The following is a 25,030-nucleotide window of genomic DNA, read 5'->3' as shown; positions in this document are numbered from 1 at the left end:
AAATCTGGTTTTGGAATAAATAAAGCAGGCTAACACTGAGCTTCTGGAACAGCCTTTCTAAAGCCCTGACCTCAACACTATTCGACATATAGTCAGTGGTGGCAAAAAGTTTTTTTTAATGTTTGTCCCACTTAAATGTTTCAGATCATCAGACAAATTCAAATATTAGACAAAGACAACACAAGTAAACACAAAATGCAGTTTCTAAATGAAGGTGTTTATTATTAAGGGGGAAAAAATCCAAACCTACATGGCCCTGCGTGAAAAAGTGATTGCCCCTAAACCTAATAAATGGTTGGGCCACTCTTAGCAGCAACAACTGCAATCAAGCAGTTGCTTACTTTACTCGTTACCTGAAAAAAGTAATCGGATTACAGTAACGCGTTACTGCCCATCTCTGGTCATAATGGAGGATTTTCAAGCATGGAACACCTCTTTAAGGTCATGCCACAGCATCTTGATCAGATTCAGATCTGGAATTTAACTAGGCCACTCCAAAGTCTTCACTTCGTTTTTCTTAAGTCATTCTCGCTGGCATGTTTTGGATCATTGTTTTGCTGCAGAACCCAAGGACGTTTCAGCTTGAGGTCATGAACAGATGACTGGATATTCTCCTTCAGGATGTTTTGTAGAGAGCAGAATTCATGGTTCCATGTACCACAGCAAGTCTTCCAGGTCCTGAAGCAGCAAAACAACCCCAGACTATCACACTACCACCACCATATTCTACCGTTACGACGATGTTCCTTTTCTGAAATGGTCTGCTTGACTCTGCCATGCGGGCGATTTTTGCCCAATCTCTTTCTTATTTTGAATCAAACTCTGACCTTAACTGAGACTTTTTGCCTGCTTCACTTTGTCAGACAGCTTCAGTAATCAGGCCTGAGTGTGTTTAGTGAAACTGAACTCAGCTTTCAAAAAGAGGTAATCACAGTTAATTCATGATTTAACAAGACGGGCAATTACTTTTTCACAAAGGACAAAGTAGGTTTGTATAACTTTTCTCCCTTAATCAATGAAATCATCATTTAAAAAATGCATTTTGTATTTACTCAGGTTATCTTTGTCTAATATTAAAATATGTTTCATTATCTGAAACATGTAAGTGTGACAAATATGTGAAAAACTAAGAAATCAGGAAGGTGCAAACACTTTTTCACACCATTGTAGGCTTAAAAGCCAGGCCCGTGCCAGGGAACCAACAGATTAAACTAACTCTGCCAAGAAGAATGTTTGTTAATGGGTACCAAAAGCATGCCACTGAGGTGCAACTTGCCACTGCACATTAAACCAAATATTACTGGGTGTACGTACATATATTAGAATGTATACTGTATATGTATACTTTTGACATTTTATGGATTAGGAAAAAATCCAAAATAAAATCATAATTTGTGCACTCAAATCTTATATTTTAAAGTAAGATGTCTCTTGCATAAACATTCAAGCCCGTGATGAATGTATGTAAACATCTGACTACAACTGTAAATAATCCTATACACTGCACATCTTTAGAAACCTGCGGAGGTTTTAGTACAATGAGAGTGATGACTTCCTGTTTTTCATTCAACCTGAAATGAGCACAGATACATTTTAAAAACTGCACATTCTTTAGATTTCATATCAGTACAGGGGATAAAGTATTAATGGAGCATTTATGTTCAGACCTACAGTCCAGCCCATGGGGAAAAAAAGTAGCATTCTGCCAGTTGTTTTCTGAGGAAACATATAATTTAAAAAGCAGGCCCAGTTTATTTGCAAGTCAAAGCAAAGAGGCAGACCTCAAAGGTATATTTGTCAGTAAAAAATAATGACTGTAAGTTGAAGTTGCTGTGTTACTCAAGAACGCAGAACATATTCTCATTTGGGAAATAGAAGCTGGAACTTATCAAGTTTTAGGTTGTGATAAGTAAGCTTGCTCCATTTTCATTTGCAGGCTCCCTTTTCTCCTTAGGATAATGTTACCATTGGATGTAAACCATTGCCTGATGTTTGCCGTGGAGCTAATGCTTCTGTTTTACAGCACAGGTAAGTAACAAAATCTAGCTTAAAAGAAACCAGTATTCCTCAAAATATTTTTCTCATATTTTTACGTTGAAATTTTTTAGGCACTAATGGAAACAGTGAACCCAAGAATACCCTCTTTATCAGTCCCAAAACAATAGCTGATTCATATTTTCCATCAGGTAAGTTAAAAACAATACAGGAAAAAATTATTATTCCGTTAAAGGACAACCTTAGTAATCTGGGGTTTTATATTTTAATTTAGAAACTATCGACCAAAAGGACAATGGAATTAAACTCTGTTTCAACATCCAACCAAATAATACACGTGCAGGTACAGTTATCTAATTTTTAGCTTTTCATTTTTTTTGCTTTATAGCTGTTTCAGTTTGTCTTGGTCATTTGCTAAATGTGTTTATTGTGTTTTTCATTTTTCTTAGAGTGTTGTAACAGCACTAATTTCGACTGCAATATTGAAGTAAAAATAGATAATCAAGGTAAATACAGGCTAAATCTAACTGAAGAGATTTTATCCAAGCAAGATATTGTGGTGATGAAGGATCCAGAGCATAATTATTCATGTATGCCATCCAAGCTCTACAAAAGCAGCCCTGGTAAGCCTCTAAGAAGTGAGAGTTTGCCCACAGTGGTCAAATATTCAGTTTATTTCCTCAGTTTGAAAAGGTTTCCAACCAATGATATGATGCACTTTCTATCTTGTTGCAGGTTTTCTTTGTAGCATCCACCGCTGCTTGAATGAAAGTAAATTCACAAACCTTTCCTCTTAATTTCTACATGAAGCAATGTGACAGCAGTGATAGTGCGCAAGTTCTAATTTTATACTTTTATGTGTTCAAGGTATGAAAAATATGAGTATGAATATGAGACTGAGCAATGAGAGCTTTCATGAAAAACTTCCCACAGGTATAATTATTTGTTTATCAAATCAGTTAAAAACAAATATTTAATGTTAGCGAGTGTAACAACAGCCCGCTTGTGTGTGTGTGTGTGTGTGTGTGTGTGTGTGTGTGTGTGGGCATTTGCATATTTTGTGCACAGAATATGTCTTCAGTGATAATGACACATGGAATGTGTCATGCAACCCAGAACCATCCACAACAACCGCCAGCATCAATTCTTCCAGCGAATCTTCCACAACAACCGCCAGCATCAATTCTTCCAGCGAATCTTCCACAACAACCGCCAGCATCAATTCTTCCAGCGAATCTTCTACAACAACCGCAAGAAATTACGAAGAAGACATTATTACCCTTTACATCAACCATACCATTCCTAACCCAGTGTAAATATCTCAGTTTTCATAGAAATATTGTTGCAATGTTGCAATATTGTGCACTTTTGAAATCTCCTTTAAGAAATTAACTGTGTCTCCGTGTTACAGAGACGTCATGAAAAATCTATCCTTTGTCCTTGAACTGATGGGTAATAACAGAACAGCAAGAATCAAGATGGGCAACGTCACAGGAGTGATTGCCAAACTCTCCCAGAAAAATCAAACCAACATGAACTTTGCCTTCACAGAAAATGCTGACGTGAAGGTAAGGTGTGACACAATTTTAAGACCATGGATTGCTAACTCTCTAAAGCCTGAGGCAGGGCTCTAGACTAACTTTTTGCCATGGGCGCACCGGTACGCCTAACTTTAAAAATTTAGGTGTACCGGCACAAAAGTTAGGCGCACTCAAATTTTTCAACCGCATCGCTTAACACCGCAGTTTTACATGTGCACTTTCTTTGGGGGGAAGTCCATACAGACAATATTCATTTCTAAATTATTAACTAACAAACTTGTGCTTAAAGTGCTTTGTCAATATTGTAGAAAATGTTAAACTTAATCATCATCTCGGCTCCTCTGACGACCTGTTTGCTGCTGCCTGCTGCTGAAAGGCAGTGGGGAGAGGGGACACTTGGGCAGTGCATTTATTGCAGCATATAATGTGTTTTCTGGATACTGTTACGGGTCCGAAATTGAGGATGAGAGTAAAACAATGATGGTCCAGAAAAGGCCGTTCAAACAATTGATTTTAATGAATGCACGCAGCGTGGAGAGGTGCAAACTGCAAAGCAGTTGTACATCTCTACCCAAAATACACTCTAGATTGCTTTTATAACATCAGGGTATTGTAACGCCCCTTCTTGCGTTTACAAGCACATAATTTGCATGTACAGAACATTCATGTATTTTAAGAATTAAATGCAAACACAGAGGTTCCTCCTTGTGGCATACTCTTCCGAATATAGTGATGACCTAAGGCCTTTGAGGTCACCATGGACTGGACATCCTTCCGTCACCTGTAACTAAGCAAACTCAAATACCACAAGAAGCTGAATACATTCAGGCCTTTGCTCAGCTACTATTTTACTATACCAATATACTCAGCATATGAGTTATGATATATATATATTTAACTCAATCATTTTAAAGTAGTTATAACTGCACCTGTAATAAACATGTTAATATTTGATTATGATAACCCCTATAATATAAATTATACCATAATGCCAGCAGCTTCAATAAACACTTTGATGAAATGATAATTAATGCAATGATAAGATGATGGTTATGTAAAATAATCCCTGTAATTCCACAATTCCCCCTTTTGACGTCTTCCAAAGACGTCACTACACCATTCCCAGGTCCACTACCTTCGCTCTGACCCTCTCTAGCCGCCCCCTGACTCAGCAAATCCGACAACAACCTCATGTCCTCTAGGTGGTCCAGCAATAAAACACCAGCCCCCACTTGAAAACACTTCATGCTTAGGTAATCTCCGCTCCTTTTCTGGGTCCTTCTCTAGTGGAAATCTTCTCCTGTAAGGGATAGAAAACAAACAACCTTTCTCTGCTACACCTTACTAACCTACTTTGTTCATCTAAGGTTCCTGTCATTATTCAAAGTTGGTTCACAATATCATATCAGGCAAAATCACAAACCCTACTCCCACGTCTACTTTGTTAAGCTCTTCAGCTAGACTCTGTACCGGTTTGCCAATCTGTGTGTACATGTCTCTACACTTTTAATGTCTAAATGCACATCTGGATGTATGTGCACTTGTGTGTCTATCTGCATCTATGAGTCAATGATTTGTCAGATATAAGGCGTTAATGTGAGAAATGTTTCCTGACTATTAACTCCTGATACTCAAGGAACTTTCCTGTTTGCCGAACTTCCTAGGTTTGGCCTTTTACACTTTTACTAAAGAAATTTTAACAGAGCCCAAAGAGATTTTATTTTACTCCTGTGCTTGACAGGTTAAGCGAAGTTGTTTTTTGTTTTGTTTTGAAATTTTTCCCTTCTGTGTGTGTGTGTGTACATAAGTAAGAATATGATAATCAACATAAGATCCCTGGTTTGCAAATGATTTTCTGCCCCCGCTGCAGGGCAACATCATGTGGTGGTGAGTCTATGTTGGCTAGTTTAATGCAAATATGTAACAGTTGCTTCATTACATTGCCCACTCAGAGTTGCGCAGTTTCAAAGTATGTGGAGAGTTCAATACACATTTCTTGGCTAATTATTTTCCCAATAAAAGTGAAATCACACATTGCATTTGATTTCACTTATATATTATCATGTTCTGGGCTCTATCCATTATATTAACTTTATTCAATCTCAATACTCTTTATGTGTGTGAGCAACGCTTTTAGTCTTATTAAACACAACCCAAGTAAAATACACACCATCCCCCTGTCAGCCTAAATCTCCGCTAAAAAGCACACTTCAAAATTTTCTATCTGGATTTACGCCTCTTTTGGCCTCAAGCATATACATAACATGCAAAGGTTACTGTTAATGCCCGTTAGACAAGTTTCCATTATCTACAACATTTTGTTTCACCCGGCTCACCCTCACACATTTCCTGTTCACTTATTGCATATTTATCTTTAACACCATTTACCTCAGTAGTTGCTAAGCAGAAACAAAGCAACCTGTGGTCCACCTTTACCCTGTAAAATAAACCCCTGTTATGATTGTGTCTGTAAGCATGTTTTGCATTCATTCATTACACTCCACGCCATTCCTCCAAGTTAGGAGCTGTAAAGTTGAAAGCTGCATCAAGTCCAGGCCTTTGGCCTGGCCTATATTTAAATCATGTGTGTTTGTAAGCGTGCATGCAATTCACCTGCTATGTTCTCATCTTCCCTCAACATGTATCACCTGGACACTCTCACCAGTGAAGCTTAAAACCCTCTTGGATAGAACATCAACTCTAAACAAGCACAGTTATGCATTGTGTATAAAATTAACTCAACCTCATGCTAACCTACATAAGTACCTGTCTTAAGAGAGACCTCTGCACAGCTCAGACGCCAGTTGCAAGAGCTCTTTAACATTAGAATCATCAACTGTGACTTATATAGTGTTATTTCGGTAGTTTATACTTCACACATTTTTGAACGTTGTTTATATGGGGAGTTCCTCTTTTTGTGTCTATATTTATTAATATGCCTTGTGCACTAAAGCTTCCTGTTTTTCAGTCTGGCTGAGCACTCGTTTGTGAGTATAAACTGGCCTCTACAAGCCTTCATTAGCAGATACACATTACAAATACTTCATATATACAGAGAAAAACCCAATAATCCACATTTCACTATTTTGTTCTTTGGTTCAGATTTGGATTCTGTATTGTTCTTCATTTGTTATTATTTTGTTTAGATTGTTTATTGCTAATCTTGGTTTGTTGTTGTCTGTTTGGGAGCTGACATAGTCTCTATAAATGAACTTCTTTTGGTGGAGTAGCATCAGGAGAGAAGCTCCAGAGAGGCATCTTCCATGTTAAACACTAAAATATAACAAAAGAGATCTTCTCAACGTGTTGTATATTTTTAATATTTCCTTATTATTTTGTCATAAAATAAATCAACCAAATAACTTAAGCTGTGTGACAGCACCTTGCGTTTACGCCAGGCTGTGAACTGCCCTGAAGCTACACCCCCTTTCACCCCATTTACTTTCTCAATCTTAGTTTAAACTATTCCTGACCTTCTCCTGGTAAAAGGTCCTACATTATTTTCTCTACCTTTGGAAACATCCTCTGTCGAGTTAACCCATTTCATTTTTCAAACTTAGGCCTGATTTCTTCGCCCCCTTTAACGGGTAGCGCATATCCGGTCTGAGCACTGTGTTTGGGCAATTTACGAATTGTTGCAGGATTTCTATGTTATGTAAAGTTCCTCTCATCCCTTTTATGCTTCCATTATAACCTGTGTCTAACAAGCTTTTGATCTTCTTTGTAATATAAACAACTCGGTGTATTTGTGCTCTGTTCTTCTCCTTTCTCTCGTCTGATCATCTCAAGTACGTCCTGTACCAAATTTGCTTCCTCTTTTCAAGCCCCACATTTAATTACAAGCTCAAACATATTTGCCCTATATTGCTGTCTCGACGTGTTTCCTGTCAACTTAACAGAGTTATTCTCAGAACTCAGAAAGGTCACGTAGACATTTGCTTAGTAACCCTAAAAGAACACATTTCATGTAGCTAATCGCATATATTAACACCTCCCCTTTTTGTGACACATCTCATGTGTTACAAACTCAAAATCCTTCACTCGAGCTTAGGAAATTAAAAGAAAAAAGTTAGTCCTATCATATTAGGCATACATGCTCCGGCCCTTCAAACCTGTATTTAAGGAATGAAATCAAATTAATCATCATGTCAAATCTTTTCTTGGCTCCATCCACAGCCTGCATCCTTGAAACGTCCTAGAAACAAAAACCTGTGTGTTAACCAGAACTTCACATTTCATACTCAGTTTTTCCTCACTTATGATCCAACCTGTATTATAAAAGAAAACTTAAAACAGAAAAGTTATCAGTCATGTGTCTAACCTTAGTCCAGTCTTTTGTCAGTGTCCAGTCGGTCCAACCTATGGTCTGCCTCGTCCGTCCAGTCACCATCCATTTACACACATTCACTCACATGCATTAACATCAGGTATTGCTGACAGTGGAGACTATCTCGCAAATATTCAGTCTTCACTCTCAGCAACATCAACTCATTTATTTGTTTTACTTTGTTTTTAAGAAAATAGTTCTTTCTGCTTTTAGACTGGATTGGCTCGCGGCAATCCTTTTACTTTGTCAGCGCTGTTATCCACTCTTTTGCAGGCCTGCTTACAACAAAAATGAGAAAAAAGAGAGCTGAGTATTAGCTCATCAAAGTACAAAACAAAATCACCTGACAGGTTTTTCTTTATAAGTGCACTGTTACAAAACCCCTTAAACATGTCCATGTTTATTAACACTCCCTCTTTAAAAATAAAACAACAACCTCAAAAATCTTCAACAATCTTAAATTTCACCCATAGAACACACCCAAAACGTAAAAAAGCTACACCGTTTGTACACGAGATCCCCCTTTAAGCACTTTACCAAACTCACATTCAACCTTAACATATAAGCACGTTCTCACAATATGTCAACACTAATTTATAAACCTCTTAATCAAATTTGCACCTCTGAACAATCTACCCCTCCTTTAAGGCCTCAATCACACACACACAGCAACCTCCTCTGTCCACATTCACACGAGCTCTCAAACTTTTTCCATACTCAGCCATATCTCAACAATTTAACTTGGCAAAATAAATACATGTTTAAACTTTATCACATTATTCGATTATTTTCATTTTCTTTCTATACTAATCACTTACTTTGATCAATGAGTGCAAGAGCACTCCTGAGTCACTCTTATAAACACTTTAATCACTTTATTAAACATTCACACCATTCTATCACTCATACAAGTAGCAAGCCGATCTTCATTGCGTATGTTTGTGTGTGCTATTTTGCATATATGGCTTCACAGTCTCACAGACACTTTCCCATTCTCCAGTTAAAGAGTCAGTTTTCTCCGTCCCCGAATCACTAACCCCAACTTTAATTTCCCACCTTAAATCACAGCCCTCCTGGCCTTCCGCCAGCAGTTAGGGCTTGCTCTCAGGTTCCTGGACACTGTAAACAATTCAACCAGAAACTTGCCTTAACATATCCATTCATGTTAGCCTGTAATTTCTTCAGACTCCTGCATCTGGAGAATTGGCCTGGGTCTGCTTTACTCCTGAAAATAACAAACTAAGACATTTTCATTATTATCACGGACGCCTAAACGACCCACTTCTCTTTTTCTAGTCAAAAATACCAATTATGCCATGTATGTAAGCGTGTTCGTCCTTGCGTTATGTGGTCATGTAAATGCAGTGTAAGCTGTTTTCTTCATTGCATCCTTATGTATTCATTGCATTTTCATGTATTCATAGTTAATTTATGCATCTTTTCACTGAGCTCTAGATTCAAACTATCTCACTTCTGATTCATTTCAAAAATAATCTCACATGTAACAATTTGTATGTGTGTTTTCTATTCATTAAGGTAATGACAATTATTTCTTTCATTATTCTCACCTTTTCTAATGTTTACCTCTTTGTTATGCTGTGGTGGACATCCCTAAACAATTCATGAGTTCAGGTTTCAATTTTCAATCCAATTATATCCTATATTCTCGCAGTCAAACTCGTCCAGCTTCATCTCTCACTGGTCCTTTTTCATTCACAGTGTCCTGTTCGGGCTTCAGAGCCCCAGCAAACACAGTCTGTTTCTTCTCTGTTTTGATCTTTCAGTATTTCCTCTTCCTTCAGTCTTATTTTCATTTGCTCTGTTTTCTTCTCCATTCATCTTTTCAGTCTTTTCTTCCAAGATTGCTCCAAGCTTGGCAAATATGACAGTCAGTGCCTTCAAGCAGACATATCACGCTGTTCTTCACCCGCATGCATGTTGCATCACGTGCTTTCTTCCATGCTGCTGGACTCATCAGTCGTTGTCAGTGTTACTGCTTTCGCGTGCACTGTCTTTTAGCTTCCGTTACTTCTTCACATCCACGATGTTCTATCGGTCTTCATCAGGAAATTGACTGTCCTTTGCGTTTCTTCTCGGGTCAGGGACAAAGTAAGGGCTCAAGCTGCACAATTTCGAGCCAAAGGCTGGCTTATTTTCTCCCAATTCTTTTAATCTACTTTTCTGCTGCTGAACTCAAAGTTGCAAAGTTGAAAGACGCCCACCTGTATTGACACACTAAACCATATAATTAGTAATATATGCATTTTTCCTTAAAGGCTTCATTTGCTTCATCTTCTTAGAATTTAACTCTGTCCATTTCTCTGGGTGCTCCCCTGACATCATCAGTCACACACACACCTTCCTCTCACACACACAGCAGCACAGTATTTCCTATTTCTCTTTCCTGTTTCTACCGATTAATCAAACACTTGTTTTTTCATATTTACAGTCTACAAACCCTCTTTAGTTTTACTAAGTCTTGGTCTAAAAACAATACACCTTCATTTCCCTCACACACATTTAAACCGAGCTCTTTCACACATCCAAACAATTAACCAAGTGTATATGCTTATGTGTTTTGAACTGAGAGAAAAAGACACTCAACCTCTCATACCATCACTCATGCATTTCTTGAATTAAAATCACTTTCAAACTTTAGCACATCCTACTTTTCATCACACAAGAAATATATTTCACACTCCTTTATTCCATACACACCTTTTAAATGCTCTAACCTCTTTCAGACGCCATAAATCGTCTCACACGCACTGCCTTTCTCTCTCTCAAACTTCCCCTTTTCACTTACTGAGACAAATCACCCAGTCACTCAAATCAAATACTGACAGCATTCACACAGTTAAAATCACACAAAATACGCTTTCATACGAGTATTTGGGACATGCCTTCCATGATCAGAAAGAGCAAGTCAAAAGAAAAAAGAAAAAGAAAACTGAAACCTCTCATAACATCACTGAAGGTCAAATATCTTCATAGACCCAAAAGTAAGCATATTATTTCCCTAGTCAAAAGTCAAACCGTTACTCACAGTAATTTTTAATGTCACAGCCTTTGTGTTTTGAAACTAAAAAGAGGAAGGAACAGCGCCCAATTTAAACTGCGCATGTTGTCACTCAACAACACACACACAGAAAATGTAACTGTATATATTATCTCAAACTGAAACAGAACCCATCTAAAAATCCTAAGACATCTTACTTCAACACCCCAAAACACACCTCGCTTACAGACATCTTTTCTAATTAAATTATCTCAAATTCAATTTCAGTTCTCAGAACCCAGGTAACGGTCTTAAGTATCAACAGTTTATGTATCCTATCTCAAAACCCCTCAAAAATCATACAGTCATGGCAAGAAATAAAACTTTACTTACAATATTGTAACAAACAACTCCAGCGTCTTAAATACATGCATCAGCCATGTGTAGCAGTCTCTATAAACTTCCTATCAGTCTTACACAGTTTTACCTAGTACAGACACGTGTCAAGCAAACCCCATACTCATATTCTACAGTTATCATGAAATACTTATCATAATCAACAACAGTCACACAAATATAATAAACATAAACTGCATTTCTTCCCTTAAAACACAGATTGAAGTTGTCCTTAACCCTGGCTCTGCAGTCAGTCATTAGCCACTCATTCGTAAACAGGAAATGTCACTCTAAATAAGTCACAGGCATCTCATTTACATAAACACAGACACACTCTCAAAATAAACAGCCTGCTGCAGTGCCCGTGGCAGACAGAGCCTATATACAAACATAGAAATTATAACACAGAGACGTCTGATAAATTAAATAATATTTACAAGGCCTTAAATTGCACAACCTACATAATTTAGACAAAATTTGAATTAACCCTCCAAGGGACAAACTCCAAGTTTTTGATAATCAATGACCCAGTATCAGGTCCAACCTGTGTCTGGTCTAATTGCTAAAGTTCCTAAGTCAATTTAAAAGCGTCCAACGCCCAAGGTCCAACCTTTACTACCCAAAAAAGTGCATAAACCGTTCCAAACGGCAAAGTGGTCCAACCACTAGTTATTCTGGAGTGCCCCAAGCTCCACAGTGACCAACTGACTATCCCTCAACTGAGGACGGAGTCTAAGCGTCCCTGACTCCGGCAAGCGTTACCTCTGAGCGATGCACTTCCTAGAACTTTCCACAGTTCCGTTCTACATGAATTTAATTACGTTTTAAAGACATCCTATGAAACCACCAACCCACTTTATTGATGCCCAAGCCCAGCTTTGTATTCAATTATAACTGTATGACCATATACAGATTTCAAATGACCTATTTCCTAAATTCAGTAGTCCAACTACTTTAAATTCTCTTTCCTTAGCAGTCCAACTGCATTTAAATCCTCGTAGCAGTCCAACTGCTTTTCCTTTAATCAGTACTGTCACTTAACCTTACATTATCATTACTTCAACTTCAATTCTCATGAGATTTTCACCAAAATCAAAACAGACTTTTACCAGTAATTTTCAGTGAGTGGACTTTCAATTTTGTCAGAACCAATTCAGCACTGTTTGGAAATAATTCAACAGGTAGTACCTTACCTTTGAATAAGCCGGCTTATGTCCACTCACTTCGACCACTGACTCGTGTCTGCCTGTTTGAGCACCTTGGACCCTCTCAGTCTCAACCTCCAACTTTTCTCCCTCAACCGGCCAATGCACCAAATGTTACGGGTCCGAAATTGAGGATGAGAGTAAAACAATGATGGTCCAGAAAAGGCCGTTCAAACAATTGATTTTAATGAATGCACGCAGCGTGGAGAGGTGCAAACTGCAAAGCAGTTGTACATCTCTACCCAAAATACACTCTAGATTGCTTTTATAACATCAGGGTATTGTAACGCCCCTTCTTGCGTTTACAAGCACATAATTTGCATGTACAGAACATTCATGTATTTTAAGAATTAAATGCAAACACAGAGGTTCCTCCTTGTGGCATACTCTTCCGAATATAGTGATGACCTAAGGCCTTTGAGGTCACCATGGACTGGACATCCTTCCGTCACCTGTAACTAAGCAAACTCAAATACCACAAGAAGCTGAATACATTCAGGCCTTTGCTCAGCTACTATTTTACTATACCAATATACTCAGCATATGAGTTATGATATATATATATTTAACTCAATCATTTTAAAGTAGTTATAACTGCACCTGTAATAAACATGTTAATATTTGATTATGATAACCCCTATAATATAAATTATACCATAATGCCAGCAGCTTCAATAAACACTTTGATGAAATGATAATTAATGCAATGATAAGATGATGGTTATGTAAAATAATCCCTGTAATTCCACAATACACTGTGCTTTTTCAGCATTCAAAGATTGATGGCACCGTGTCAGAGCTGGCTATGAATTTCAGACGGATCAGGCCTTAACTTAACACAAAAGTTATCAATAGTTCTTTTCATCTTTTCTTATTACCCACAGCTACATCCACTTCTGTCGGGCCTAGGCTGCTCACTAGGGCTGGGTATCATCACTGATTTCTATAATCCATTCGATTCCGGTTCTCAAAGTCCTGATTCGATTCAATTTAGCCTCAGACAGTCAGAAATATTATAATTCTGATCATTTATCAGTACTGATACATGTGAGACTTCATCAGAATTGTGAACATCACAGCAGATGCCTTTGTGTCAAAGTAACTGAGAATAAAACACAGAAAAACATGAAGGAGATTTTTCTGGTCTGGCGTTTTATAGCAGATAACCTCAAAAATATTCTGCAATATTCTGTAATTTTGCATAATTTTAAGAAGTTTAAATTTCTTCAGTATTGAACAGCAGAAATTAGGCTTTCTTGTCCGAGGTCATTTAAGTGAAGAAAAGAAAAAGAAAAGAAAAAGACAGCGGCCGACAGCGCTGTAAACAGCGGTAGACTGGTGGGTAATAAGCGAATGGATAATGCAGAAAACAGAGATTTGAGATGGGAAACTGTTCTTGAAGTACAGAGAGAGAGAGGGAGAGAGAGAGCTGTGCATGAAGTGTGATTTTTTATCGTGGTGGAAGCAAAACAGCAAAAGTCAGAGGGAATTCATGACGACATTGATCAAATGTGAAGCGCAGTTTGCTGCTTGTTTTGCTGCTGGCTCGGCGAATTTTGGTTGGAGAGACAAAACCTGCAGCTCAGAATCAGCGCAAAAAAGAGGAAACACAGCGCGGGCCCGACGCATCAGAATCGCTAAGCTCCGACAGCGTGTCCGTGTTCGGGCCGTGAGGTGAGAAAGCCGAGAAAGACAAAGCTGATTCTGATGCGTCGGTCCGCTCTGTGTTTACGTCTTTGTGTGGAATCCGTTAATGAATTGATATCGCTTTATTCAAGCTACTCACCTCTCTCTTCCACCTGCACTTTCAACTGGACCACGGCCAATCAGAGAGGTCCCGCCCCTGACTATCTGTGATTGGTTTAGTCCACGATAGGGGCATAATGTGTGTCTGTCGTTGACCACACGGAGAGTTGCAGAGATTTTTTTTTTTTTTTTTTTTTTTTGTTACCCGAAAATATTTGGTCGCACCGGTGCCACCAAATTTTTTTTTTTTAGTCGCACCACTGAAAAATTTGTTCGCATTTGCGACCAAATTGGTCGAACTGTAGAGCCCTGCTGAGGCATGGAATAATTGTCACAAAATTCATATTTTTGAGTTCAGTGAAAATGACCTGTTTATTGAACATTCTGATGAAATACAAAAGATAATTTAATGCTAATTTGCACATAATAGTTTTAATTTGTATAATACATATGCATGACATCATTATTTTATACATTTTTTGTTGATAAACATTTCTCATTTTGAAAGATCGTTCAAGGAGAAGACAGCAATTTTACGGGCCCGTTTCAATTAATGAAAATTCCTAAAGAGGCCAGTAAAATGGCGGTGGAGAGAAATGGATCATTTCTTGGGATTCTGTTGTTTCCACAACAGCATGCGGTAATAGTACAGCTCAACTAATAACTTACTTTTCATATGTATAAACATAATGACCAAACCTAATCTATTAACAATATTTTAATATTAACAGGACAACAACAGTAAATACTATTTAAACAGAGAGATATTTGGAATAGAAATGGGGGCAAAAATACAAAACCTTTCACAACCCATCGAGATTCAGTACAGTAATGTGGACAAGGTAAGTCATAACAGACATAATGATCATTTTAAGTTCAGAGGGAAACTTATTCTGATTTTCATTTTCTATTTTGATAAAGAAAGGAGCGAATGCTTCTTGCATCTCTTGGGATGGAAACAGCACAGATGCAAACGGTAAATAAATATATATATACCTTATTTTAATATCTTATTTTAATATGAAAACCACAGGAATTAAAGACCTTTGAAGTGTTCAGTCACATTTTGCACACACACTGATTACTGTGATAAAGTCTGTCTCTAACAGTTACTTCTTTGTATTGCTGCTGTCCATCAGGGAAATCACTCTGGATCACAGATGGCTGTCAAACAGTGGAGACCAATAACAGCATCACCTGCCAGTGCACACATCTAACCTTTTTTGCCATACTCATGGTAAGACAACTGCATTAGGAAAAAAGAAATGATTTTTTTTACAGCACATACTGACACATAACTATTTGAACCTAGTCACCTCCACCTGCAAACATCAGCGCTTCTGATGTTAATTCTCTGACCTACATCACTTCAATCGGTTGTGGACTGTCGCTGTTTTTCTTGATCGTCGGTCTCTTCATGCACGTTCTCGTCAGGTAAGAGATCCGAGGCAGTTTGGAGTTTGGATTTTTACCTCAGTAAAGTCATTTTTCTTACGCACACTAATTTGCTCCACAGAAAAGGGAAAGCAAGCGAAGCAACAAAGATTCTGATGAACCTCTTTGTCGCCATGTTGATCCTGAACTTGTCCTTCTTGACCAATGAGAGCATTTCAAATCTGGGTATCAAAGGTGCATGTGTGGCAATAGCAGCGGCTCTGCATTACGGCATGTTGGCCACTTTTACCTGGTTCTTCATGCAGGCTTTACACTTGTACCTCAGTCTACGTCGAATCTGCACTGAGGTGAAACATTACATGCTGAAGATTTACATCACAGGATGGGGTAAGAGACCTGAGCCAAAAATGATACTTGTGCTCTCATAATATGAATAATAATCACAGGAGAATTTATATTCCTAATCTTCTCTTTAGTCATACCGGCTGTGGTGGTGATCGCTCTTCTTGCCTCCCAGAAATATAATTCTATTAATATTAATACAAATGAAGGGAAAGCAGCAACAATGTAAGTGATGATTGATTTTTAGAGTCTGTAAATCTGATAATAGATTTTTTGGATAAAACACAAACATCTTCATCAGAGGATCATGTTGTACTCCCAATTTTCAGGTGCTGGATCTCTGATGCTGGTATCCACCAGGGGGTGAACATCGGCTATTATGCTCTGGTGTTCGTCTTCACTCTGAGTGTATTCATTCTAACTGTAAGGCAAATCGTTCTAATGCCAAAAGCAGGAAAAGCCCAAGACAATAGTTCCATTAAGAGCAACACTTCCACCATTCTGGGCCTGTTCCTCCTTCTTGGCATCACCTGGGCTTTTGCTTTTTTCAGCTACGGACCTTTGCTCCTCGCCTCCTACTACATCTTTACCATCCTCAACTCCTTTCAAGGTAAATCTAAAACTGTCACAGTGAGTTTACTTCGCGCCTTTTTGGATTAAAAGTTCTTAACCTTCTTCTTTATTTTTATAGGTTTCTTCCTGTTTATCTACTATTATAAATCCAGCAAGATTATTGGAGATGGCAAAATCCACACACAAAGTAGCAGCACAGCTACATCAAACACAGCTGTAACGTCTCCTTATGCATAAGGCTTGCTGTTTTATCATATTTTGACACAAGAGGGCAGCATTTTATTTCATATAGTTCCAGCAGGTTGCTCTGTGTAGAAACAACTTTGTCATTCTTCCCATGTACTCTCCGCTGAATGGCTTTTCTGACATGAAATCACTAACCCGGTTTACCTTCTTTGACACAAATACTCATGTCGAGTAGAGATCGAGTCAGTACTCTGGAATTTCAGAGCACCACTCTATGTTTGTTCCTATGCTTTTATATTTTAACCGAAAACTTGTCTTACTGACTCCAAATCATTCAGAGAAGGCTGTGATTCAGTCAGAGTACACAACCACAATCGTAAACATGTCAGGATGTTAAGGTGTAAAATGTTAAAGTGGGAAAGTGAAGCATGTCAAAGACATAAGGACATTTTCAATTTGACGGTCGTGACACCTCTCAAAAAGTTGGGACAGCGACATGTTGACAACTGTGTAGCATCCCGTCTTCCTTTAAACAGAAATCCATAAACATCTGCTGGGATGAGCTGCTGGACGTTTGGTAGAAGAACATTCCATCTTGTTGGATATAAGATCCTTGGATATAGGATGCATCAAACGTTTTTATTTGGTGATATGGATGGCCATTTCAGCACCTGACTCTTCCACTATTAAGCCAAGCTGCTGTAATGAATGCACTGTGCAGTTCAGCATTCTCTTGTTGAAAAATCCAAGCAACTCTTTGAACAAGACTTTATCTGCATGGGAGAATATGTTGATCTAAAACCTGTATATACCTCTGAGCGATGATGGTGCCTTTCCAGATGCTCAGGCTTCCAATTCCACAGCCCAGTACCATCAGAGATGTATAGTAATTGAATTTTGGTGAGCTGGATTTTCCTTCTCTTCCATCCTCATCCATTTTTTCCAAGCAGAATCTTAAAATTTTGAATTGTCTGACCAAATAACAGTTTTCCACTTTGGCTGTGTTCATTATAAATGAGCTTTGGTCCATAGAAGACAGCAAATTTTCTAGATCATTCTCACATATGGCTTCTTCTTTGAATGATAAAGCATTAACCTCCATTTTTGGATGGCACTGTGAACTGTGTGAACACAATGACAGATTGGTGAACCTCTGCCTATGTTTAATATCCAGTCCCGTTATTGAACTGTTGCTAGTTAACCTATTTAAAAAATGTTCCCCCAGCTGTTTCTTTTCAGTACTACTTACTTTTCTAGTCTTTTCTCGCCTCCAACTTCTTTTGAGTGATGTTGCTGCCATCAAATTCAAAATGAGTGTTATTTTTCATGAAACAGTAGAAAGTCTGAATTTAAACATTTAAAAATATGTATATATTATCCATTGAAATTTGCTTCATGCATCTCCCATAGCAAAAACAATCCTGACACTGTAACTGTCACATTAAATGATTCTATGACAAATCTGTCATTTGTTTAGTTTGTTGCTAAAAAGCAGATTTTTCACGTTTACCTGTAAACTTAAAAATGTTTTCTGTGGTCTATTGTAAATAAAATGTGGGTTTTGTATATCATTGACTAAGGTTGTATTACAGACCTCTTGAATCAGCTATAGAGTGGAATGCAGAGTTTAAACGTTTAAGAAATTAAACATTAATTTTTTTTGACTGATGTGTTTGTCAATGTGATTAAATATAGCAGAATCAAGGTGAAAGGACGGCTTGTCTCACAAATCCTACACAGTGTCGGGGCTGAACTCACCAGTTAGTGTGTTGCGTGCCTTCAGATAATTACTCTGAGTCTAGAGAGACCAGTATCCACTGTGCGGGAAGCTTAACTGGCAAACAAGAAATGAGCTCATGACTACCTATAGTGATAAGATCCCTGAGGGTATTTGAATGTTGAAACTATCCTCTAAAGTTTACTGTATTTCACTAGCATATATATAAGTGCAGTGTATCTTGGCAAACTGTTTTGTTTGTTTAGTGGTTTGGGGGAATTGTGGATTTCATTAGTACTTATTTTTATTATACTACCTTAAAAAAATCTTATAATTTTTTCATTTAGAGGGAACCTGATTTGCTTTTCTCAGTTTTATTGAAGTAGCCTTAAAGTCTAATCTTTGCATGTACTCTATATCATATGAAGTTTGTCAAGCTTTTATTTGACTAAAATGATACTAAAATAACTTTTTTCCTATTTTATCAGGACAAAATATGATTTTCATACATAGAAGCAAATTATCTTGTGAAAGAAACTGTTGTATGTGCACAACATAGTCTTAAAATAAAAGTTTTAGCTGCCTTAAATGAATAATAAAGTTTTTCCTTATTCAGAACGTGAGCCTCGATGAGTGACATTGAGAAAGGAAGGACTGTTTATTTATCTACCACTGATTAATCTCCTAAATGACCACAGCGTGCCAGACAAAAACTGGGGTAATTACTGCCATACATGTCTGATTTGTGTTGCTCCAAAAAAAAGGGCTTTTATGCAAAGCACAGCAGGCTTCTGTGGTATACCTGTGCGTGTCCTTATGTTAGAGCATGCAAAATTAAAAAGCAGAGGCTTCTTAAGATGCAGGATTACAACTCATAGCTCTGTGGTAAGCAGTGGTGAACATTAATCTCAATAGCAAAAGATTTGATGGGTCAGAATGTGAGGGTGAAAAAAACTAACTCTGCTTTTGATTCATTAACTTACTAAATCAAAAGTATGTAAAAGTCCCCGCACAGATTTGGAGCACAGTTTTACTGCTTTCCTAAAAACATAAATCAAGGCATCTCTGAGAAATGTTCTGGGAAGATTGTTGTTTTGTACGTCAGTCTAGATGATTTCATAATGAAAATGACAGGGAATGTTACATTTTCACGCTATTCAACAAAACCCATACCAGAGTGAAAAACCAAATAAAATTTTAACACATGTTAATGTGTTTCACTTAGTAGATGGGAACTGAGAAAGTGCTTTTTAATTGCTCTCCGTGTCATACCACATGTACAGTAGTGGCTTAGAGAAAGACATTAGAGAGAAAGACATTAGCATCAACATGAACGTCCAAGTTGGAAAACATTTTGGTTCTATATCAAAATATAGGCAGAAAAAAGTACAAAAATTACAAAATCTGCTCCAGAAAGGTCGTCCTAGCCTCAGTTTCTGAGGAATAAGAATAATTAAAGTATCCAATCACCAGAGTAACTGGATGTATGATTACCACAATCTGTGTGCAGGAACTTTTATGCATTTTATTATAGGGAGTCTAGACTGAATCCTGGCCTGTAAAAGCAAAATTTTCAATCTCAAATGACCTATAAAACCCGAGGTCTTGTTCCCGGAGACTTGCGTGTAAAGAGGGAAAAATTATTATCTTTTATTTGCCTGGTTACTGGTTCACTGTGCTGGCTTTTATCAAATTTGAGATGACACAACATCAATTTTATTTGCTAGCAAATGTGTGACAAAGCAAAACTGACTCTTGTAAACTTAAGGTAGACTTCATTTTCTGCTTCCCTGATATGTTGTTTTCATTGGGTCTGGGTAGCGCGCTAGCTAGGACCCCTCTCTCCTTTCCTCGCTTTTTAAAAAAATCCTGAAAATGATTTATTTCCTGGTAACTTTGCTCATGAAATTGATGTGGACCCAGGGCCTTTGTAGTGTCTGGTTTCCCCGCAGGCTGCAGTAAAATCAGGCTGAGGTCCAGGAGCAGGGCAGCGCTTGCGTGACTGCAGAGTGGGGGAGCACTGGCCATAAGTCTTAGTGGAGGGGCACCTGTGAGCACCCCCACTTCTGTGTGACTCTAAGCACTTATGCCCATAGTTAAGTGTACAGATTTATTATGGGTGTGTCAGAGAAATTGTGTTACTTTTTGCAGGGAGCACAAAATGAGGCCTCTTCCTACAGGAAAACAGGGAGAGAGCAGGGGAAATATTAAAGGTGCTTTCAGGTTACTGACCATGACTTGGGAAACTTTCCAAATAGAACACTGCCTTCCATAATTCAGGTGGGGTGGCCAGATGGCTTCAGACGCACGCACACACAGAGGATTTGACTGAGATGAACTGCCTTTCCCGAGTCCTGGAAATCAGTTTAAGCTCTGTCTTTGCTGTTCATCAACATCTTTCATCAGCTGCGGGGAGAATGGAGAAAGTGGAGGGGTCATGAAAGAGGAGAAGAAAAAACGGAGGGGGTGTGTAAGGGGCGCAACCTTTTGAAACATTCAGATTGAATGCTTGACCTCTAAATTTGAAGGTTCTCCCCCCTATATTTTCCTGTCCACTCTTCTCACGTTATGTGCAACACCAGGAAGGTTCATTGCCTTTAATGTCACGTAACGCGGTTCTCCCTATCCCCCCACGACCTTAGCAACTCCTCATCAGTCTCTTCAATCACTCACAGCTTAGTGATGCACAAGGCCTGAAAAGTTGGAGAACTGAAGAACCCTCAAATGTTCAGATCTGTCTATCAAATGTCACTCTTTATCAAAATTACTCAGTCATTCAGTTGACACTTGAAGTCTGAGGTTTTTTTGTGCACACTTTGCATGAAAAAGTGCAAAAGGAATTTTGTGGTATGTTTTCGTGAGCTATGAAAGCAGACAAATAATAACTGAAAACAGATGGAAATGTATTGTTTCTTACTACCGTGAATAGAATGCTTGAGTGAAACTCCAAGCAAAGGAAGTTCAAGTGGCAGCTGTAAAAGTTGTGTTTCAGTTCTCGTAGAAACTTAAATCAGGTTAAATAACGGGGAACAGTAAATGTGATTAATCAACACATTTTCCATAATAATTCTTGCATTAGATTTCCACTTTTTGACCCTTACCATCCTTCATTAAAAGCAGCTTCCAGCATCTCACTCTGAAGAATTCCCTCATTAAACCAGGGTTTTAACAATGCTCATAAGCACCAGTTGGGTACCACATTTTACCAACATAAAAGTCTATGGTTAAGACTCTAAAGTCTTCTGGATTCGCTCATGCCTGGTTTGCTTGCTATTGACTTGGCTGCTGCTTGGGCCTTTAAAATTCACACTTGGTGAAGTTGTGGTATTTTGCTTCACACAAATCCTTTACTACAGGGACTAACTTCCTGGTTTAATGCTGCACACTTAAAAACCTTTATAAAAGGCAGACCTTAGTTACTAAACAGGTTCTACATTTTTAAGGACACTATTGTAGACTATTGCAGCTGCAGATAAGAAATTACTTTTTAGCTGAGTTCCCCAGTATGCTTGTATTACTGATAGAAAAGAATTTGCATAGGATTATCACCAAACAAGTATTTCCCTGCATCACTAAGCTTTATAGCATATTATGTACACACTTACTGTTCCCACAAACAAACAAAAAAAACCCTGCAAGCAGATGAACACAGACAAATGACCCCATGATAATGCTGTGAATGCAAATGAGTAATGTTTTGCAAAGTTGGGGGTAAAAATGTCATACAGCTTATTTGCACAAGTTCATGCAAACTTAGTTATAAACGTCTATGCAGATGACACCACTTCTTTTTACAAAAAACAACTTCCTTCAGCTTAGGAGGGACAAAATTTTATTTATTTTTTCATAAATAAGAAGAAAGGCTTGAGCTCAGTGGGGCTAGTGGAGTAAAACCTTACCACACGGTGTTAAGTACTGAGCAGCCTTTCTTCTTATTCACCAAAAAGACATATTTCAGTCTTATCCCTAACGTTCTCACAGCGGAAGGTTCCTGGTTTGAAACTGCTGGGGCCTTTCTTTGTGGGTACACAAGGAGAGGCCCTTGGGTACTCTGGCTTCCTCCCACAGTCCAAAAACAAGTTTGTTGGGTTAATTAAACTATTAGAAACATCTCATTTAAATGGTCTGAATTTTGCCATCAGAGAGAGAACATCAGGCTCAGGGTTATACAATGCAATACACCAAGTGTGGACACATCCTCCAAGTGGACTTAACGCAACTGTTCCAGGCTGTGTTGACCTGACATGTAGTACACATTAGGGTTGGGCGAATGGACAACAGGCTCAGCCTATGAGTAAGTTTGTTCATAATGATGGAGCTAATAGAAGCAGTCTTAGCAGTTTTAACAGCACCCTCTTTCATCTGCAAACAAATGCACCTCCTCAGTGTGCGTCCAAATGCAGCGATTCATTTACTCAAACTCATAACAGAAAGAAAGAAAGGCAGTAGCTTATGTTCAGAAAAAGACATTCGGATGCTGGACATGTACATGCTCATGCAAGTTACTCATGTTTGAGTCCTTTGCTCGCACTTATACGTCTGCACAAGCGGCACACTGCTTTGTTTACATCCTTAGGTTTACCTTTTTCATCCGGTTTAAAGCCAAAGAAATCCCAAATTGGCGACTTTATAATTTTTTGGCAATTAGTTCATCCATGTTTGGACTTCTGTATTGTAAACGCGCAAATCAGTCCGTGCATGATTACATTGCTCCGCCCATCAAAAAGTCTGCACATGCATATATCGCCCATCGTCGATTATTGGACTGACGATTGTCGGTTGGAAAATTTTTACAAATCGCCCAACCCTAGTACACATCAGGTTAAGTGGAAAGTTACGGCATAGAGTTAAAGATTACATCCTAACTTAAGACATAGCTTTCCCAAAGAACTCTAAATCATACTTAAAGCTGGAAATTCCACTTTCTTTCAAAGTCCACAGATTTGCATGGGGGTTATATTAATTGATGATTTGACATTGGCCCTATGTTGAATGGTTGTATGTCTCTGTGTTAGCCTGAGATAGACTGTCCAGCGTCTACCCCAACTCACCCCATCACACTTCGAATAGTTCCATGGATGGATGGAGTGTATAAATACATTTTAAAAGCAATTTAAATAATGTTTCTGATTGTATTGTGCTAGAAAGACGGACCTATGCACTGCCCTCTAGGATTACACAGCATGCAGTAAATATTTTTGCTGTCAGTATGTACATATGTATCTTGGTAAATGCGGATCTGATTTTAGCTTAGCCACAATCTTGCTTTAGCATTATAAATTCTACTTCCTGTGTCTAACTCCATAGGGAGCCCCTAATCGTCTCACCCACAAGACATCCGAGAGTGAGAATATATTCTTCTGTGTAAATAAATGAACCAAGATCACATGAGGAGACAAATTCGGAAAGCATCCACTCTCGTGCCAGTCCTAATCAAATGTTGTTTGTATCTGTGTGTTTGCATTTGGGTTAGTGGCAGTTTAATGTGAAGGACCACCAGAAAAGTTTGTTTCCTGGAACAGCAGTGGAAGGCTTTTTTTCCTTCATTTTCTCCATGGCTCATTCTTAATGTGTCTTGTTTGTCATTTATGAGAGTCTCAGAACATAAGGATGTGGGTCTTCAAAGTAATTTGTGTATTGCCCCAGTATGTGGTCCAGCTCTTGCACAAAATGGTATTGGACAAACCACAAAATTTAGGCTTGATGAACGTTCATTTGGAGCAAATAAATTTTCTTCCCACACCACTTTGATTTTGTCTATTAAATATATTTGATGCAGTCATTACTAATAACATGTTTAAAAATCTTCAAATGAAAATTTCACAACTCGCTGCAAGTTATAGGGAGCTGTGATGTCTCCTTCCTATTGTATTGTGTTTACAGCCAAAGCATAACTTCCAGCGTCCAGACCTAGACGGCTTCAAGTGATTCCATCCCAGCAGAGGTATTGAGTGACGGGGCGGCAGAGGTTAATCTGGAACATACTTGTGACTCTGTGGGGTTGTACTATCCTGCTTTTCTGACATTATATTCTGATTTATGGTCCGTCATCTTGCTGCTGTTCACTTTATCACTTCACTGAATTACAGGATTAGGAGGAAGTGATGCCAGCTGCATAGGGGTACATGTGCTTTAACCTGCAACCTCTGTCAAATTATAATAGACAAATGGTACAATCAACACAACCAGTGGAAATGCATTCGGGCAGCAAGGATCTTATCTTTATCTATAGATAGTGCAAAATTCAAAGGTCACGAAGGTACACACTAGTCATTCTTTGGCTACTGTAGCTTAACTGTTTAAATTCGGAGGTGTGGAAGCTTGCATTTGGAGGTTGGGTGGGTTTTGGTAGCGTAACAAGTGGTTGAAGTCAAATTTGTGATGTACTTTTACTTTGCTTTGTTGGGGTTTCCTCTGTATTCTTATAGGGTTTTTACCCTACAAGTGTTTTGACACGACTGTTGTTGTAATGTGGCACTATATGACTAAAGATAAAATTAACCTAATTTAATTAATCCACAATAAGATAGATTAGTAGAAGCCAAAAAACTGTTTGGTTCAGTGTAATTTTTCTCTCACTTCCAAATAGATCGGACACCAACTATTTCA

General features: G+C 38.3%; 1 protein-coding gene across 1 annotated transcript; it reads left to right on the top strand.

Annotated features, from left to right (window-relative positions):
• Nucleotides 1-1,130: 1,130 nt before the first annotated feature.
• Nucleotides 1,131-18,902, top strand: LOC112843138 (adhesion G-protein coupled receptor G5). The gene is made up of 17 exons (XM_025901040.1): nucleotides 1,131-2,028; nucleotides 2,109-2,186; nucleotides 2,270-2,338; nucleotides 2,445-2,618; nucleotides 2,731-2,766; nucleotides 2,863-2,928; nucleotides 3,064-3,307; nucleotides 3,407-3,563; nucleotides 14,717-14,848; nucleotides 14,940-15,050; nucleotides 15,130-15,184; nucleotides 15,348-15,445; nucleotides 15,521-15,642; nucleotides 15,725-15,990; nucleotides 16,080-16,170; nucleotides 16,275-16,555; nucleotides 16,637-18,902. Exons 1-17 carry the CDS (start codon nucleotides 1,959-1,961, stop codon nucleotides 16,753-16,755), a joined length of 2,169 nt encoding a protein of 722 aa, XP_025756825.1. The 5' UTR covers nucleotides 1,131-1,958; the 3' UTR covers nucleotides 16,756-18,902.
• Nucleotides 18,903-25,030: the final 6,128 nt, after the last annotated feature.

This window comes from Oreochromis niloticus, linkage group LG19 (genome assembly GCF_001858045.2).
Source record: "Oreochromis niloticus isolate F11D_XX linkage group LG19, O_niloticus_UMD_NMBU, whole genome shotgun sequence".
Classification (NCBI taxonomy): Eukaryota; Metazoa; Chordata; class Actinopteri; order Cichliformes; family Cichlidae; genus Oreochromis; species Oreochromis niloticus.
The sequence above is the reverse complement of the archived record's forward strand: the minus strand, read 5'-3'. Positions and strand labels throughout refer to the sequence as shown.